Source organism: Triticum dicoccoides, chromosome 5A (assembly GCF_002162155.2).
Source record: "Triticum dicoccoides isolate Atlit2015 ecotype Zavitan chromosome 5A, WEW_v2.0, whole genome shotgun sequence".
In the NCBI taxonomy this organism is placed as follows: domain Eukaryota; kingdom Viridiplantae; phylum Streptophyta; class Magnoliopsida; order Poales; family Poaceae; genus Triticum; species Triticum dicoccoides.
In genome coordinates, this window is record NC_041388.1 from 598233308 (window position 1) to 598250853 (window position 17546).

General features: G+C 43.7%; 2 protein-coding genes and 1 pseudogene across 10 annotated transcripts; all 3 read left to right on the top strand.

Moving 5' to 3' along the window:
* Nucleotides 1-310: 310 nt before the first annotated feature.
* On the top strand, nt 311-4222 carry LOC119303212 (disease resistance protein PIK5-NP-like). Of its 2 annotated transcripts, XM_037580314.1 has the most exons (3): nt 311-1053; nt 1299-3394; nt 3907-4222. In XM_037580314.1, the coding sequence occupies exons 1-2, from the start codon at nt 332-334 to the stop codon at nt 3373-3375; spliced, it is 2799 nt and encodes a 932-aa protein (XP_037436211.1). In that variant the 5' UTR covers nt 311-331; the 3' UTR covers nt 3376-3394; nt 3907-4222. The 2 variants fall into 2 exon arrangements, with proteins under 2 accessions (XP_037436211.1, XP_037436210.1); XM_037580313.1 differs by lacking the exon at nt 3907-4222 and having other exon boundaries at nt 1299-3870.
* On the top strand, nt 4023-7305 carry LOC119300108 (annotated as a pseudogene).
* A 1153-nt stretch (nt 7306-8458) lies between these two features.
* On the top strand, nt 8459-17546 carry LOC119303213 (dual specificity protein kinase shkD-like). Of its 8 annotated transcripts, XR_005147854.1 has the most exons (15): nt 8537-9006; nt 9868-10297; nt 10431-11055; nt 12709-12749; nt 12832-12900; nt 13263-13363; nt 14957-15035; nt 15788-15886; nt 15948-16016; nt 16150-16199; nt 16287-16368; nt 16463-16537; nt 16633-16667; nt 16938-17032; nt 17118-17154. XR_005147854.1 is itself a non-coding variant. In XM_037580315.1 (14 exons), exons 2-14 carry the CDS (start codon nt 8717-8719, stop codon nt 17254-17256), a joined length of 2169 nt encoding a protein of 722 aa, XP_037436212.1. In that variant the 5' UTR covers nt 8459-8547; nt 8650-8716; the 3' UTR covers nt 17257-17546. The 8 variants fall into 8 exon arrangements, 3 of the variants coding, with proteins under 3 accessions (XP_037436212.1, XP_037436213.1, XP_037436214.1); XM_037580315.1 differs by lacking the exons at nt 16463-16537; nt 16633-16667 and having other exon boundaries at nt 8459-8547; nt 8650-9006; nt 17118-17546; XR_005147851.1 differs by having other exon boundaries at nt 8536-9006; nt 16633-17032; nt 17118-17171.

A 17546-nucleotide genomic window follows, 5' to 3' on the forward strand; every position in this document is an offset into this window, starting at 1 on the left:
GTTTTATGATGAGGTGGCATGCTTGCATGTTGAGAGAAGTATGTTAGTGAAGGCTAGCTATTTAGATATAGAAGATTAGGTATGCACAGCCACAAACTGTTAGATGCTAGTTTGTATTTTTGGGACCCTCACCCCCCAAATCCTGGCTCCGCCCCTGGGTCTCGGGACGCGTGGCTGGTGCGGACGCGACCGATTTGTTGCCTGGCCGGTCGGCCGATTAGAGTCCGTGATGACGAAAAGCAACCTCCTGACCTCCATAAAACCAGATCGGGAGACAAAAGAAAAAGAAACAGATCGAGCGAGACAACCCCAGAAGAAGAAGAGAGCGAGCATGGTGGACGTCGCGACGGGGGCCATGGCCTCCCTGCTCCCCAAGCTGGAGAAGCTCCTCGAGCACAAGCTGCACAAGGCCGTCAAGGAAGACGCGGAGCAGCTTCTGAGGGAGCTGACGAGCCTGCACGCCGCCCTAGGCAACGGCTCGGACCCTCGTTGGGCCGACGACTGCAGGGAGCTGTCCTACCACGCCGAGGACATCGTCGACGCCTTCCTGGCGGCCAGCGAGCCCGCCGCCTGCCGGGACGGCTGCCTGGGGTTCCTGGCCAGCCTGCTGGGCCCTCGCCATCGCATCGCCAACGCCATCAACGACATCAAGAGCCAGGCCCTGAATCTGGCCGACATGTACAGTAGCACCGATAAAGATAAGCTCGTTCCAGCCGCCACAACCACCGGACCGTCGCCCCATCTGCGGAAAGAGGCGGAGGAGCCGCTCGTCGGCGTTGAGCGGGGGAGGGATACTCTAATCAAGAGCCTTGCAGGCGGACAACAGATGAAGATAGTCTCCATTGTGGGTTCTGGGGGATTGGGGAAGACGGCTCTTGCTAATCTCGTGTTCCGTCAGCTCAGGCCACAATTCGATTCGTGTGCTTTTGTTTCGGTCTCCTCTATGCCTGATATGGAGGGGATTTTTGACCAGATGCTTCGTCAGCTTAACGTGGAAAAAAATCACAATGAAGAAGCAAAGGATGCAATTAGGGATTTCCTTCGGAACAAAAGGTACCTATTTTACTGTCATGTAGTCATGTAGTAGTTCTCTGACAATGAAATCAATTAACAGTGGAGAGTACACTATGTACCTGTTCATTATACTTCCACACTTTTGACTTCATTGCCCATCACAATAACCACATTGCATGATTAATTTACTAACCTTAACGGACACTGCATGACTACCTCGATAATATTGTCACCATCGTGTCGAGCCTTACTCTGTTCTTGCTTCTGTGTGCAAATTTTGGCAGGTACCTGATCATAGTGAATGATTTATGGAGGAAAGAAGATTGGCATATCCTATCCCGCAGCTTGCCCGTTAACAGTTGTGGTAGCAGAGTAATTGTTACAACTCGTGTTAATGACATAGCAAAGACATGTTGTTCTGGCCAAGATGAGTTGATATGTGAAATTAAGCATCTTGATCACCTGAACTCCAAAAAATTGTTTCTACAGAGATGCTTTGGCTCTGAGGCCAGTTGCCCTGATGCACTTGCAAGAGAAGTTGGTGAGATCTTGGAAATATGCGGTGGTATTCCTTCAGCAATTATAAGCATTGCTTCGTTGCTCAATAGCAAAATAGCCGCAAGGAAACCATGGCAAGATATGGTGTATGCTTTCTGTTCTGCTTGGAACGAGATGGCAAGCTCTTTAGATTCTGCACAGGAGCGTATTTCTGGTTTGGAGGACTTGATAAAGGTTTTTTCACTCAGCTATGAAAACCTTCCCAGCACTCTGAAGACCTGCTTGCTGTGCATAGCTACAAGTACAACTGTCAAGTACCAAAAGTTTAGAAGAGGTGATACAGTTAGGAAATGGATCACTGAAGGATTTATCTCTGAAGTTGGGTGGCGCAGCAGTGAGGAAGTGGCGAACCAATGCTTTGATGACCTCGTTGGCAGCAAAGTGATTCAGCCTGTGGAACGCCCAACCTTTTATGGGAAGGGGATGTATGAGGTCAACTCCATGATGCTATATGTTCTTAGGCTGATATCACGAGAAGAGAACCTGGTCACCTTTCTGTCCGACTTGGACATTTCAGAGACACCTGCAGCGAGACCTGTCTTTTTGTCTATCCGACATTGTGGCTCAGACAGTTCAAACGGCACAGAAAGGTTGGATCTGTCGCATGTTCGTTCTATAACCATTATTCACTGTGACAAGGTGTTTTCGTTTAAGCATTTGGGGTATCTGCGAGTGTTGAATGTGGAGGACTGTGATGGTTTGGACGATACTGATGTACAACACATATGCAGACTGATCCTACTGAAGCACCTGAGTCTGAAAGAGACACCACAAGTCACTAGGATTCCTCCACAAATCGGGAACCTACGACATCTTGAGACTCTAGAGATCGAGCTGACCCAAATCAGTGTTCTCCCGCCACAGATCGGGAAGCTGCAAAATCTGGAGACACTGGATGTAAGGCTGACACGAGTGAAAGAGCTGCCCAAGGAGCTCATCCAGCTTCCCAAACTAGCAAATCTGCATTTTGGCCATACTGGGGTGAGGCTACCTGCCGGAAGTGATCGCTTCAAATCAGTCAAGGTGCTGGGCACCATTGATTCGAGGGAATGCTCGGCAAGCACCCTGCAGGAGATTGGAGGGATGACTGGATTGATTAAGGCTGAAGCCATGTTGTACGGTGAGCCTGCCGACACGCCAAAAAATGACAATCTACTGTCTTGCATGGGCAAGTGCACTAGTCTGCGGTCCCTAATAGTTCACGGTGATTTCATTACGAGCGACGACCTTCCTTCATATCCCAACTTTCCTCTACTTGAAGAGCTAAAGGTGGCCCCAAGATTTGTTAAAATTCCCGGGTGGATCGCACATCTCAGCCGTCTTAAGAAGCTAGAAATCAGGCTCTTTGAACAAGGACTAAACGATCTCAAGATACTTGGAGGTCTGCCCAGTCTCACTAGCCTTGCAATCCAGCTGTTTGGTGACCCACGGAAACAAGTCACTATAACTTCAGGTTTCACCAGACTGGAGTTTTTCGCCTTCGACTGCTATGCACCATGGGTAAAGTTTGAGCAGGGAGCCATGCCAGGTCTGAGGCACATCGAGCTGACACACTATTCTGGCCCAGCAGGTAAAACTCCAGCAGGTATCATATACCTTGAGAGCCTCCAGAAGGTCACCCTCATCTACTCTTCACACTGTTCAAGTTGTGCTGGTGTCATCGAGACAGTTGCTGTCATGAGGAAGGAAGCTGCCAGCCATGCTAATCGGATTGTGCTTTCTGTTAATGGCGACGATGAGATTTTCCCATCCATCTCAAGTGTTGACGGAAAGATTACTACAACCGAAAACGAAGAGTGTTAGCTTCCCTACTACTCTATGTGTGAGTGTATGTTCTCATGGGTACACCCAATCCTTATCTAGAAAAAAATCAAAAATGAAAATTTCAAATTTCAAGAAGTTCTGAAATAAGTACCACATGTATATAATTTATAGGTGTATTCTATGTATGTGTAAATTTTCATTCGAAGATAATTGAACAAGTGAGCTGTCCAACATTTTGTCTCTATTGTGTTGCTCGCATGTTAAAATCACTCTTAATATTTGTTTATACAACTAGTTTCCCACTAAAAGAGGCATGCACTGTGCAGGGTAAGGCTTGCCTCGTATAATCCTTCCCCAGACCCACCACCTGATGTGGGAGCTTCTAGCACTGGGTTTGTTCTTTTTAGTGTTCCCGCTGCGATGGTGGATAACCTACAGCTTTTGCAGCATTTTGTTGCATCCCTTTTGGTTGAGTAGATTTAAGGGCTCCCTTGCTTCAAATTAATGTTTTGGATTTCTGGAGTATTTGTATTCATTTTTTTCCATGTGTTGGTTATTACTCCTATAAAGGATGCTGGAGTACCCGCCTTCGTGGGCGCCTTACAAGTGGAGAGAGCCTCCTAGCCGTTCGTCTTGCGGTGGCTTGCCACAGGGGCTTCTTGGGGGGCGACCCCGGTGGGAGGTCCATGACGGGTGGACCGCCAGGTGCGCAGGGGGCCACCATTATTGGGCGGCAATGGGGGTGCCCGCGAGCGAGCCCCAGCTGGTGAGAGCGACTCGGGCATGCTTACTGGTGCGTCCATGACGGGTGGACCGCCAACGTGGCTGGGGCCACCGTCATGTGAGGCCCTTCAAGCCGTCTGTTGTCGGGTGGCTTTTCGCGAGGGCCTCATATACTCTACCAGATCATGCCACAGGTCAGAGAAGGTACCAGGCAGCAGCGGTGGTGGGACACATCTCATGGCAGTATTGGGGGCGGCACCTCAAAGAAAACACATGATAGACTGCAAACATTGAAACTTCAAAAACTCGAGAAAGAGCTTAAGGAGCACTTTGAGAAATACAGGTATAACATCCATCAAGTGGTTCTTTGAGTAGCTCATCACTATGCTTTCTATGCATATTACATGAAAGCATCATCGAATTGCATAAACTAGTCTTCACATGATTTACATCAGTTTTTTATATGTTCTTTGCATTCAAGTTGAACAAGATAATTTTTTGCTAGATATGTACTTTCATTTCATTCTTTGTTATTCCACACTTCATTTACATTGTTTAAAAGTGACTCATCTTATTATCTCTTCTTCTCATGGCAGTTACCTGCTTGTGCTGGATGATGTTTGGTCTACTGATATGTTGGAGCTGATAAATAAGTCACTGCCTAAAAGTGAGAAAGGTAGCAGAGTGATTGTTACGTCAAGGTTCCAGGCTGTTGCCAGTGCTTGTGTAAGAAATAAAGGAGATTATCTTTACAAGGCTGTAATCCTCAGCGGGGACAAATCTGAAGAATTATTTATGGACATCATGGCTGAAGCTAAAGGTTGCCAGGAACAGCAAGATAAGAGCAAAATTATACCTGCACACTGGGAAATGTGCATGAGGCTGCCATTGGCGGTAGTTATCATGGCTGGATATGTTGCCTGCAACCCACATATTTCTGACTGGAAACAAGTTTTTAAGAATCTGGTGCCAGACTATCTGAAACCTCTTTCCCATGATGGATTAATGAGCATTATTGATAATTGCTATTCTGATATGCCACCTGAGATCAAAAGATGCTCTCTATATCTCAGTATATTTCCGAGCGGTTCACAAAATAGCAGGAAACGCCTCTTAAGAAAATGGATCTCAGAAGCTCTTGTCAGTGAGAAACAAGGATTGAGCGCAGAAGAGGTCGCGGAAACATGCTTCAATCATTTGATAAAGAGACAGATAATTCGAGCTGTGAAGCACAGTAGCAATGGAAAGGTGAAGACCTATGAAGTTCATAACATGATACATGAGTATCTTGTGTGCAAGGCGGGTGAGGAAAATTTTGTCACCGTGGTTGGTGGCCAGTGGTTGATGGCGCCGCCCAGTAATATGGTTTGCCGGTTGTCACTTCAGAGCGATGGTTTGAAGACTGAGAGTGCAAAACATAACATGAACCTATCTCATGTGCGATCGTTGAGCGTATTTGGTACTTTGAATGGATTGCTTTCCAAGCCACAAAAGTTGAGAATTGTGCAACATTTGGATCTTGAAGGCTGTACAGATTTCAAACAAGAACACACAAAAGTTGTTTGCAAACTTTTTCTTCTCAAGCACCTCAGCCTCCGTAGAACAGACACCACAAAGCTTCCTAAAGAGATAGGGAAGCTTCAGTATTTAGAGACCCTTGACATCAGGGAAACTGGTATTACAAAGTTACCCAAAACTATTTGCCAGCTGCAAAAGGTGAAGAATATACTTGGTGGGAACAAAAAGACACGGAAGGCATTGAAGCTTCCTGAGGATATGAAGAAGAAGCCAATAAAATCCCTCTGTGTACTGTCAGGCATCGAAATTGTCGAAGGACCATCTTCAGTAGCAGATTTCGTCAGCTGACCAAGCTGAGGAAGCTTGTAATCTACAAGTTGAACATCAAGAATGAGGGTAAACTTTTCGATGAATTGAGGTTCTCTATTGAAGATCTTTGTGGCTACTCGCTCCAAACTCTTGTAATTGATGATGGGTCTGCTGGTTTTCTCAGCTCATGGGGTTGTCTCTCCTCCCCGCCCAAGTTTCTGAATGCCCTTGAGCTGTCTTGCAAACTGCAGGCGAAAGTGGTTAATCTCCCAAAATGGATCATTGAACTGGACGCACTGACAAAGCTGACCCACTCAGTCGCGATGCTTAGCTCAGATGCTTTGGTGCAACTTAGCCAGCTTGATGATGCAGAACAGGGTCTAGAATCGGAAGCCACTTGCAGGCAGATCCAGCTTCACTTGGAACATCCTAACAGTACCATGATGATCATAGTTCACCCTGGTGGATTCGAGAGTCTGAAGCTTCTTCGTTTTTCTGCTCCTTACATGCCAAAATTGGTGTTTCTGGAGAAGGCTACAGCGAACCTCGAAAGGCTTGATCTACGGTTCTTTGCTTTTGAGGGAGTTGACGGTATAGAACACCTTAAGGTTCTGAAAGAGTTGCACTTAAGTTTACACAACAATGGAAGTCAGGGTACCAAAAAGATAATACAACAGATTTCAAATGAAGCACGGCAATGTGAGAATGGACCAAAGTTGATTGTCGATCAGTACCATTAGGTAGGCAAATTTCAGTTTTCATATCATCTTAACTTCTGTTCTTCATATCCTTCTGTCTAGCTATATGGGTGTGAATATCATGTTGACAAATTTTTGTTTCTCATCAGTGTCTATGGATGCATGCTCAGCGAGGAAGTACAACTGAGTGAACCATGCCTGGTGGTGGTGGATAGGGCTGCACTTCCGATTACAGACTGCTTCCGTCCTCTGTTAATCTCTACATCAGTTTCTGGTAGGAGTTTGTGTGGATAACTTCTTGTGCTTCATGTGTCGCCTTGTCCGTATGAGCTTTGTGTGCGGTTTGGTTCTTGATAAGGAAAATACAGGCTGAGCCCTTGGATCTGAAGAAAAAGTAGCTTCTTTCACTTAGGAGAATGTGGCATTTGCTCATGAGGTAGTGCCATAGTGTGGCGCGGAATGGTGATAGTGATTTTGTTCTTAGTTGCATGGTGTGATGTAAAACTTGATAATGATTTTTGTTCTTTGCTTGACTATTAGAAGGGCTTCAACAGCTGCCTTTTGAGAATTTTGAAGGTAATAAATGCTTGCTGCTCTCAGAATAGAATAGCAGATGGATTGAAACAGAGTAAAATGCTTGATTTTCCCGTGGTACCGTAAAGAAGTTGCAGGTAATTAGTTTGATGACGGGTTGACAATCGCCGATCGTGTTACCATTCCTATTTTCCTGCTTCTTGCCCTGTTGTTTTGGTGTTGGATTCCTGAAGTATGCAGACTTGCTATTTTTCACAGGCTGCCCATTGGACAGCCATCATTGTGTTCTTGTTGGTGTATAAAATGTTGAAAGCAGGTGCATGAGATGTGTGCATTTGCAACAAATCCTTGGGATGATATTAGCACAAGAAGATTTGTGGGTCCTACGGGACAACCCTGCAAGGTTTGTTGCCTACTGATACTGACTGCAGCTGCGATGGATGGCTGACGAGCCCATGAAGAAGAAGCGGTGGGAATGATTGAAGATGTTTCATTGGGATGAGATTAGATAATGCCCACTGATGGTATTTACACTTGACGTGTTTGAAAGATGAACAGCTTTCCATTGTTCTTGGAAGACCGTTTTCTTAATTAACGTTGAAAACATTTTGGAGTATTGATTTTTTTTCACGACTTCCATGAATGTCTCTTCGTGCTGAAATTTTGCAAGCATAAAATATATTTGTCAGAGTATACCAAAAAATAGTTTTTTTTGAAAATTTTAACTATTTTTTCCTGAGTTCACTGTTCATGAGGGTTCATTTTAGCTCAGGATCAGAATAGTACTTTCAATTCTTATTAAATGTCTCTATTAAATTCCTGTTGCGAGGCAACAAACTGGTTAATAACACTTTTCAAAATCGCTATAGACATTGCTACTACTGTCTAGACATTTGTAAAAAGGTTGTGTCAATTAATTCAGATGGAAGAATGGAGTACCATAATCATTCTAGGGTACTTCCTTACACTCTTTGATGTGAAAATAAAATAATGCGTTAACATAGCACGATATAGACGCTCGTACACTCACTGTCAGGCATAGAACTTGAACCCCCGGGAATGATATCACTGTCCTCCTAGCCATCTAACCACGTTTGGTTTGGTTCGCTGGACAAATATTGATTGACATGTCTCGAATCAGCCGCATTCTACGAGTATTCTTTTTCAAATCATTATCTCTCTACGAGGTCGAGTAGGAACAAAGGGAAATTTCGTTGGGAACCGGCGATCATCCGCTGGCTGCACAAGTTGACTTGCCTACCCGACCCCTAAAAATGAAAAAAGACTTGCATACCCGACGGAGGCGGGAAGACACGAGTCAGGACTCAGGACAGAACATGGAACACAGCAGAACAGACAGAACACAAGAGGTGATCTCTCTCAGTTTCCAAGAGGATGAGGCCGCACCGCACCGCAGCAGCTAGCGCGGGTGGGATGTCAGGCATGGCGCCACGCCACGCCGCGCCGCCCGCCTCCCTCCCTCCCTCCATTATGTCAGGCGTGAGCTCATCCGTTGTTGGCCTCTGCCCAGGTCCTCTCCCCGCGGCTCGCCCTCCTCTCTCACGAGTCACGAAACCGGCTAGCTGTAGGGAGCGGCGATGGAGGCGGACGAGCTGCTGAGGAAGATACGGGAGCTGGAGCAGGGGCAGGCCGAGCTCGTGCGGGAGATGGGCAGGCGGGCGCCGGGGCCCAGCCGCCGCCCCGCGTTCCCGCCGCGGCACCCCTCCTCGTCGCGGCGCGGAGTCGCCGCGCTCCCGGACCCGTCGCCGGGTCCGCGGCAGCTCCGCGACAACCGCGCCAGGCTCTCCGACAGGCACTGCCACTGGATACTGCAGTCGCTGGGCCAGGCCGTGCACATCATCGCGCCCGACGGCAAGCTCCTCTACTGGTGAGCTTCCAGCCCTAGCTGCGCATTCTCGATGCTCACCGTGTGTTTGGTGAAATGCTGAACCGGTGTCATGCATAGGTTCAGGCATAATTTGTAGGGCTTTTGGTTGTTTAGTTGTGTAGTCTTTCCCGCGAGTGCAAATATGCTGCGGGGACCTATATGGAGGCTCAAAGGTTAGCTCTCAACTTAGTTTGGGCTGCACAAATCTCTTGTGCTGTTACAAGGATGTAATGGCCTTTCCCTTGGGGCTGTATTGAAACAGTCCTGTGTGCATTAGCTTTATTATGCGGTAGAGGAATGTATGGCTTTAGTGGGTGGAAAGCGGTTGCTAAATTCAGAATATGGATGTCCAGCCTCTAGCTTGCCCCGGTGATCACACTGGGGATGTTTTATGGCATTGTCCTGCTTAGCATCAACTCATCATAAAAGACACTGGATGTATCATAGCAATTCTTTGCATGATTGCACCGATTATTCAGCAATTTTTTTTTGTTCTGGTATTCGTACGCAAACTTGACCCACAAAAACTGTACAAACGTCGAAGCATCATGTCTGCTTCAAAGATCTACGTTATCTCAGATTGGTTGGAATAATTTGCCAACACTATGCCCATGCCACATATTTGGTGGACCTTAGTTATGATGGTGCATACCTATCAAGCATTTTTTGGTGTGAATGGATATATTTTTTAGTCTCTGATACACTTTAGTATATGATTTCAGTTTCGAAATTTCTTACAACACTGTTTGAGAAGTTATGCTGTTTTTCTGGCAAGAAGAACATGTAGTGAAAATGTTGCCATTATGTTCGATCATATGAAGCGTCTTTCTACCAAACTCTTACCTTTGTACTGTAACCTAGGAACCGGTATGCCGAGCATATGTATGGCTATTCTGCATCAGAAGCAATTGGCCAGGATGCCATTGAGTTAATTGTTCATCCTACAGACTTTGATGCTGCAAAGGTCGTTATCCAGAATATATTTATGGGCAAGTGTTTTAGAGGAAAGTTTCCTGTTAAAAACAAGTCAGGAGAAAGGTTCTTTATTGTTGTCCATAACACTCCTTTATATGATGACGATGGTAGCTTGATTGGCCTCATATGTGTCTCGCTTGATGTACGGACACTGCAGGACATATTTAGTCCTTCAACCACAGAGAAATCCTGTCAAAGTTCATCAAAGCCCCATTTTCATGATAACAACTGGCCTAAAAGTGGTTCACAAAACAAAGGTTCTTCTGACTCCCAGCAACCTCTGCAATCTGCTAGCACCTCCAAGATAACAACTTTTGTAAGTCGCATTTCTGAGCAAACAGAAGAAGGAATTCGAATGTTTAGTTTTAATGGAAAGATTCTCTTTCTGATATTTATGCATAATTTATTTCCTAGTGTATTCTCTTTCTGATTTTTAAATAACAACACAGGCTACCAAGCTTACAAGTAGAATCCGTTCTCGGATAAGGACAGGCCAGAATTGCGAGAGACAGTGTGCTAGTGGCTGTGAGGAACAGTATTCTGAACATGATGTCAGGGCGAACCTGACAACAAGTGAGGCAAGCACCCCGAATGAGGATGTACGGTTTGGTGTCTTTGCTGCTGAAGAGAAATCCCCTCGGGAGTTGAGCAAAACAAGTACTGATAATCCAGGAGAAGGAAAAGTAGGGTTTCACAAAAAAATTAGTTCAAAGGCCGAGGCATTGCTGGCCAAGAAGGGGATATCCTGGCCTCGGAAAGGGCGTGAAAATGATGGGAGTTCTGGGAAGAGTAACATAACCTCAACACATTTGCATGATAAGCAAGAGAGTGACCAGAGTCATCAGAGAGTTCCAGTTCTAGAGCCTATCATGATTCCAGACTGCCAAGACACTGAATACACCCAGTCAAGCAAATATGAGTTCTCAGGTTCCTGGTGGACTTTTAACAACACCAGTAGTATGAACAGCACAAGTACTATTGGGAGTCCTATCGAGAGAGTGGATTATGAAACAGACTGCTTAGATTATGAGATTCTGTGGGAAGATCTAGTAATTGGAGAACAAGTAGGTCAAGGTAGTTATTCTCCCTTTGCAATTACTCCATCTTTCTGGACATGTACACTCTCACATCTCTTGTTAGCATGTTCTTAAACGATTTAGGCGTAGGCATAGCAACAGTTTGTACTCTTCAGAACTGCTTAAGGAGTTTGTTCTCAATAATTCCTCAGTGTGCATGCCTCTTAGTAATACCTCGTTATGCTCTGTTCTCTTTGGCTAATCCAAAACAGTTATCTTTCAGTAACTACTCATTGTGCATGCCTCTTAAATAATAGTTTGTGTGTTCGTTTTTGTCATAATCCAAATCAGTTCTATCTCTTCTTGTCTTTAATGTCAAAATACTTCAGTTATTTACTTATTTTCATGATTTTACAGTAGTCCTGGTGCCATGAGTTCCATGCCACAACTGCGATAGCATTTTTCTTGTGTATGCTTATTACTTGAGCGTTTTTTTTAGAAAATGAAAGCCTTATTACCTAGGCCTCTGCATCGTAGATGCATATGGCCTTAATTATTCCGACGTTTATTACAAGTCATCAAAATGTAGCCTAATAAAAATGGTGATAGACCACAACTCCTCACAGCCTGCAACTAAAGTGTGACAGGCCACACATAGCAACTAGAGACTAAGAAGCCTCTATCACTTGCATGACATCCAACCCGGGACATAAACTTCCTGGTACCACTCGAGCTTCTTTGCCCCACGCTCCTTTGGCTTCTTGTGCTGCACCCTCTGTTATAACGCCCAAGACCGCAACCAACTGGTACACGAGAGTAACATCTGCATACAAGATTGAACTTTCTTGTCAAAATTAACATAATTTCTGCATAGCCAAACGGACCAAAAAACCGATGCAGCCCCGACCAAAATAAGCGATTGTAAAGACCTATCAAAACACCCGCAGGCACGACCCAAAAATATGCTAGACACTACGGGGTGGAGTTATGTTGAAAGCCAAAATATACAGCACGCCATGCATACATGCTAACCCACACTCAAAAAATAGACGTTGGATAGCTTCTTGCTCAAAACAAGCCGCGCATCATCAAATTATCCTTTGTGAGAATAACCCTCCAACAAAGGAACCAAATGAACACCTTAATTTTGGGGCAATTTAAGTCTTCAAAACCGTTTTGATCTAAAATGAACCCTTGTGTCTATAAGGACCGCATACATGGATTTCATCAGGAAAAAAAAACCCTGAGGAATGCAAATCCCTCTATCATGAATCCTTGTTCTTAGAAAGTTGCACCTCGGCTACCTTGGAGACAATGGTGTTCCAATTACCTAACAGCTGACCTATAAGAGTCTGGCTAAAATCCACATTTGGATTTGCCGCCCCAAGAACAGAGGCCACTGTAGCATGTTTGTTACGTACAATGGTAAACAACCTGGGGAACAAGGTAGAAAAAGGTGTATCCCCTAGCCAGGTATCTTCCAGAACAGGACTGAGTCTCACCATTTTCCACGCAAAATGGTCCAAAATGAAGGAAGGTTTCTTTAACGCACATAAGACATGTACTTGTTTACTACTAAAATTTCATGTAGATAATCAAATAGAATAGTAAGAAAGTGCCTATTTTTGAACTGCTGTATCCAAGCGGGCATTGCCTGCTTCTGTAAGCGAGACCACTCATTTTGTACTATTGTGGTGTTTGGTTCATGCAGGTTCTTGTGGAACAGTGTATCATGCTTTGTGGTGTGGCTCGGTATGTATGTTCTGTTGCGCGGTTATGTATTAAGCATTACATCTTAATGATCAATTCTCAATATTTATCCATGTTTTCGTAGGATGTGGCAGTTAAACTGTTCTCCAAGCAGGAATATTCGGAAGAAATGATAAATGCCTTCAGACAAGAGGTAGGCATCTATATATGACTGCAATTTCTGCTGACCCTCAATTGCTGATGAAATTTCGTATTATGCCAATGGAACTGCATGATTTCTACTGTCTTCTTGAATCAGATACTCCAGTGCAGAAACTAATTCCAGATTACGGTTGGACCTTGTGATGTTCGCTGAACCATAATTTCCATTTTTCTATTCTTTGTTGTTCATGTGGGTAAATATAAAGAAAATGATAGAGTGTTAACAAAATTTCACTATGTTGATTTCTTTTGTAGGATATCAATTAGCAGTATGTTGATAACTTTCTTAATCCTGTTCTTGTGATCCTTCCATAATTGTGGTCATGACCATACTTGCGTCCACCAAATTTGTAGGTATCATTGATGAAGAAACTACGACATCCCAGTATAATACTTTTCATGGGCGCAGTTGCATCACAGGAACGACTTTGTATTGTTACAGAATTCCTCCCACGGTAGGCTATATCTCCCACATGTTTGTTTCTGTGTTTGTTACTTTTTTTCCTTTACTTGGTGGAAGACAAACACTATGATCACAGTCCTTTTTTTCTACCATACCTATGATCTGGGCCCATAGAAACAATAGTATCATTCATATCATTTACCAAGGAGTTCTCAGCAATCTATGCCACAGTTTGAAATGTTAGTGGTTCTTGATGGTCACTGATCCGTAGCAAAACTGGGGTTGAAAAGATGTGTTATGTTTCGCAAGAAGTGTGAGTTTTGTTGAGGAATTTCAGACAAGAAGGTTCATGTAAAATGGAAATTCAGAACTACAGATTTGTCCTTGTGGGGGCTCAGAAGTGGAGGTAGTAGATGTAACTAATTAAGGATGAAACCAAGGATTTTGTTGGCCTTCCTTGAACCCCATGTGGCTGCCTCATAGTTTCTTCTGTCCCTTCTCTTGCATATTTGGAACGATTCTCTCCAGAAGTCCACCATCCAAACTTTGATCATAACCAGTGGGCTACACGAGCTTCTTGGCCTTATATTCCATCACCATAATTCTAGTGCCCTTGTTTTGAGTTGTGTTTATGTAATCCATGTGAAGTTTGTGTTCGGACCTGTACTTTTCAGAGTCACTTTCTTGGAAGGCTTCATAGATAAATAAAAAAGGCAGCCCGGTGCATGTAGCTCCCACTTGCGCAGGGTCTGGGGAAGGGTCTGACCACTTTGGGTCTATTGTACGCAGCCTTTCCCTACATTTCTGTAAGAGGCTGTTTTAGATAAATATGAAAGAGAAACACTCCCGCCGTTTCAAATTAGCTAGTATATTAGATTTTGTTAGGACATGCCATTGACAAACAATTACTCTATTAGTATATACTTTATGCGATATAAAGTTGATGTCAGTAGATGTACTTGTGGTTATGCTTTTGTATCACAAAAATTATATATTAATAGTGTAATTGCAAGTCAAAGGCTCATCCTAACGAAACCTAATATGCTAGGTAATTTGAAGCGGAGGGAGTATCATGTGGACATATGCCACTCGTATTATGTTGGTCTTTCCACATTAACTTACGTGAAGTGCAAGCGTGTCGCCCCAGGTTGGTTATATGCCTCTGTGAGTAGTAACTGGGGAATATGCTAGGTAATTTTTCAGTAGTTTATCCGGTTTGAGAACAAAAAGACTGAGCTAACCACATTGGTCTTTTTCCATGGTGTTGTACTGATGCTGCAAGTTCACCTGAAGCCCTTACCTTTGTTAACCATACTTTTTATACAATTTCCAAAGGTTAACATGTGGCTCAGTGGCTGGCACACATAGCTGTGTGACCAAATACCCAGGTTTTATATCCACCTTCCTCTTACCCAGAAAGTTGGGGCTGCTAGTACCCTCGGTTCTTTTCATTTGACACTGAAACCACTTTCCAGTGATTGCTGACTTACCTCTAGGTGGACCAGTCTCTATTTTCTCTGGATTTTGAACTATTCTGGTTATTGCAAATTTAGTTAGGGCATTCTTCTGTAATTGTTTAGACTTTAGAATCTCTTGAGAGGTCATTTTTTTTACTTAATCTGTATAACACGGTTCCATGTTGCAGAGGGAGTTTGTTTCAGTTGCTTCAAAAGAACACTGGCAAGCTGGATCCAAGACGGAAACTTAGCATGGCCATAGACATCGTAAGTCTATTTTCTCTTGACAGCTGGTTTAGAAAGTCAAGCCAAATACATTATGTGTAACTGTTAAGAAATGAACATATTGTAGCAGAAAAACTGGATAAGCATGCTTCACCTGCATATCTCAAGAGACAATTTTAATCTACTCATAAAAAAATTAGCACCAATGTGAAAGCGAAGTTGAATTGAATGTAAATTAAGCCATACCTGTAGCTCCATTGTAAAAGAAGGAAAGAAGAAAATAGGTGATATCCTGTACCTGCCATCTCACGTGGTACCTTGAGCACACATTATGTTACCATGAGCGAATAATCTATCACCAAGGTGGTGACCAATGATGTGGGCGTAGCTTAGCGCAACTAGGTAAGCTTAAGTCTAGTGGTGTGATGCGTGAGTCAGTGCTTCCTGCGTGTCAGCATTGATTGTGCGTGATTGTATGAACGTTATTACCTAATCAATGAAGCTCACCCTTAAAAAATAAGCCATATTTGTAGCTTCAGTGTATGGAAGAATGAAAGAAAGATGGAGGTGACATGCTGTACCTGCCATCTTACATGGTATCTTGAGCTATCGTACACATTATGTTACTATGATTGTAAGTGAAGATTCTGTCACCAAAAGTCAATCATGATCTATGTTATTAACCCATGGAGATAAAAACGTACCTGGTATTTTGTTCGACAAGTACATATTTTGCCCGTATGGAATCTTTCATTGCCATGTGGATTCTTAAAAACATAATTATATTGTTGCAGGCAAGGGGCATGAATTATCTTCACAATTCTATCCCCACTATTGTACACCGTGATTTAAAATCATCAAACCTGTTGGTTGATAAGAATTGGACTGTAAAGGTAACTATGAAACTTAGTTCTCCACACTTTTATATATTCTGTGCTCACTTGTCTCAATTAGGTTGCAGACTTTGGTCTTTCGCGCCTCAAACTTGAAACATTTCTGACAACAAAAGGTGGAAAAGGAACAGTAAGTACAAGAAAACTTGACTTTTGGCATCGATTCTCCAGCTATCTAGGGTGTCTTTAACTTTAACCTCCTACCAATTTTCTATGTATACAAATATGCTATAAGCATCTGATAGCTTAGCTTCCATATCCAGCCGCAGTGGATGGCTCCAGAAGTGTTACGCAGTGAACCTTCAAATGAGAAGTAAGATCAACATGAGCACTCTTTAACAACAGATGTTCTTGTTACCTACAGATAATCACTCATTTCTTCCTTTTTTGTGAAATATAGGTCTGATGTATACAGCTATGGAGTGGTCCTGTGGGAGCTTGTTACTCAGAAGATACCATGGGATACTCTCAATCCAATGCAGGTGTGTTTTGCTATGTGTTATGTATGTTGGTTGGGTAGTTAATATTCTGATTTTATATCAATATTTGGTGCTAACTGTGTGATTTGGACTTCAGTGGTGTTGTTTCCTACAGCAGGTCGAGAAAGAGTGCCAGCTTGATCTGTATTAAAAATCTACCAAGATACAACCAGTAATAATAATAAACTTGATATTTCTTTACTCCATTATTTCCTCCATTCTCTTTTCAGTCTAGCGGCAAGATTAACACTGAGATGCTTTTGTCAGGGCTTGGTTTTTCTGCTGATGAATTTGCATAAAAGGTTCTTAAAAGTTTTTAACTCCCGAAGCTTAGGGTGTCGTCCATTCTCCTTTTCACCCTTAGAAAAAAGTCTTTAGATATCCCTTTTTTGTATGTCCTAGAGCCAACAATCCCTTGAAAAGTACTCGTACTAGCTAACTGGTGAATGGTGTATCGTTACGAAAAACTGGAATCAGCACCGCTGCAGTTTAAGAAAAAAACCACTTGCTTGTTTATATATAAGCATGCTAGAAGGCAAGAATCTCTTAACTCTGTGATCCCTATGTGGCAGATTATCGCAGCTGTGGGCTTCATGGATCGTAGACTGCAAATTCCGAGCAACACGGACCCTCAGTGGGCATCGATCATCGAGAGCTGCTGGGATAGGTACATTATTACTGTCTTGTGCACCACTCCGGCATAACATTTTTCCGGTGCTGCTAAAGGGTTATCCTTCCTTTTCCATGAGCAGTGACCCGCAGTGTCGCCCCTCATTCCAAGAGCTCCTGGAGAGGCTCCAGGACCTGCAAAAGCAGTACGCCGTGCAGGCTCGGACGCGGCGTGAAGCGGCTGGGAAAGGTGCTGGGAAGATGAACGCTGAAGATTGCTAGCTTCGTTTCCTGAGGTGGGTGAACTGCAGCTGCCATTTTGAGTATGGTTGGTTGGTTGGGCGCGAGCTGAGAAGGTTGAGGTATGTTTTCCGTGTCACTTCCCATAGGAGGAGCGATGGCCGGCCCAAGCAGGAATGTACTTGTGTAGCACTCAAATCGTTAGCTGAAGCTTTGGGGTTGCAGTTTGCTTGTGAGTTGTGACGTGAGATGAGACTTCCAGATGTAGTAACGCATATAATTTGTGTCAAGTCGTAATGGGTTATGTACTATGCGAATTGTCGTTTTTCTTA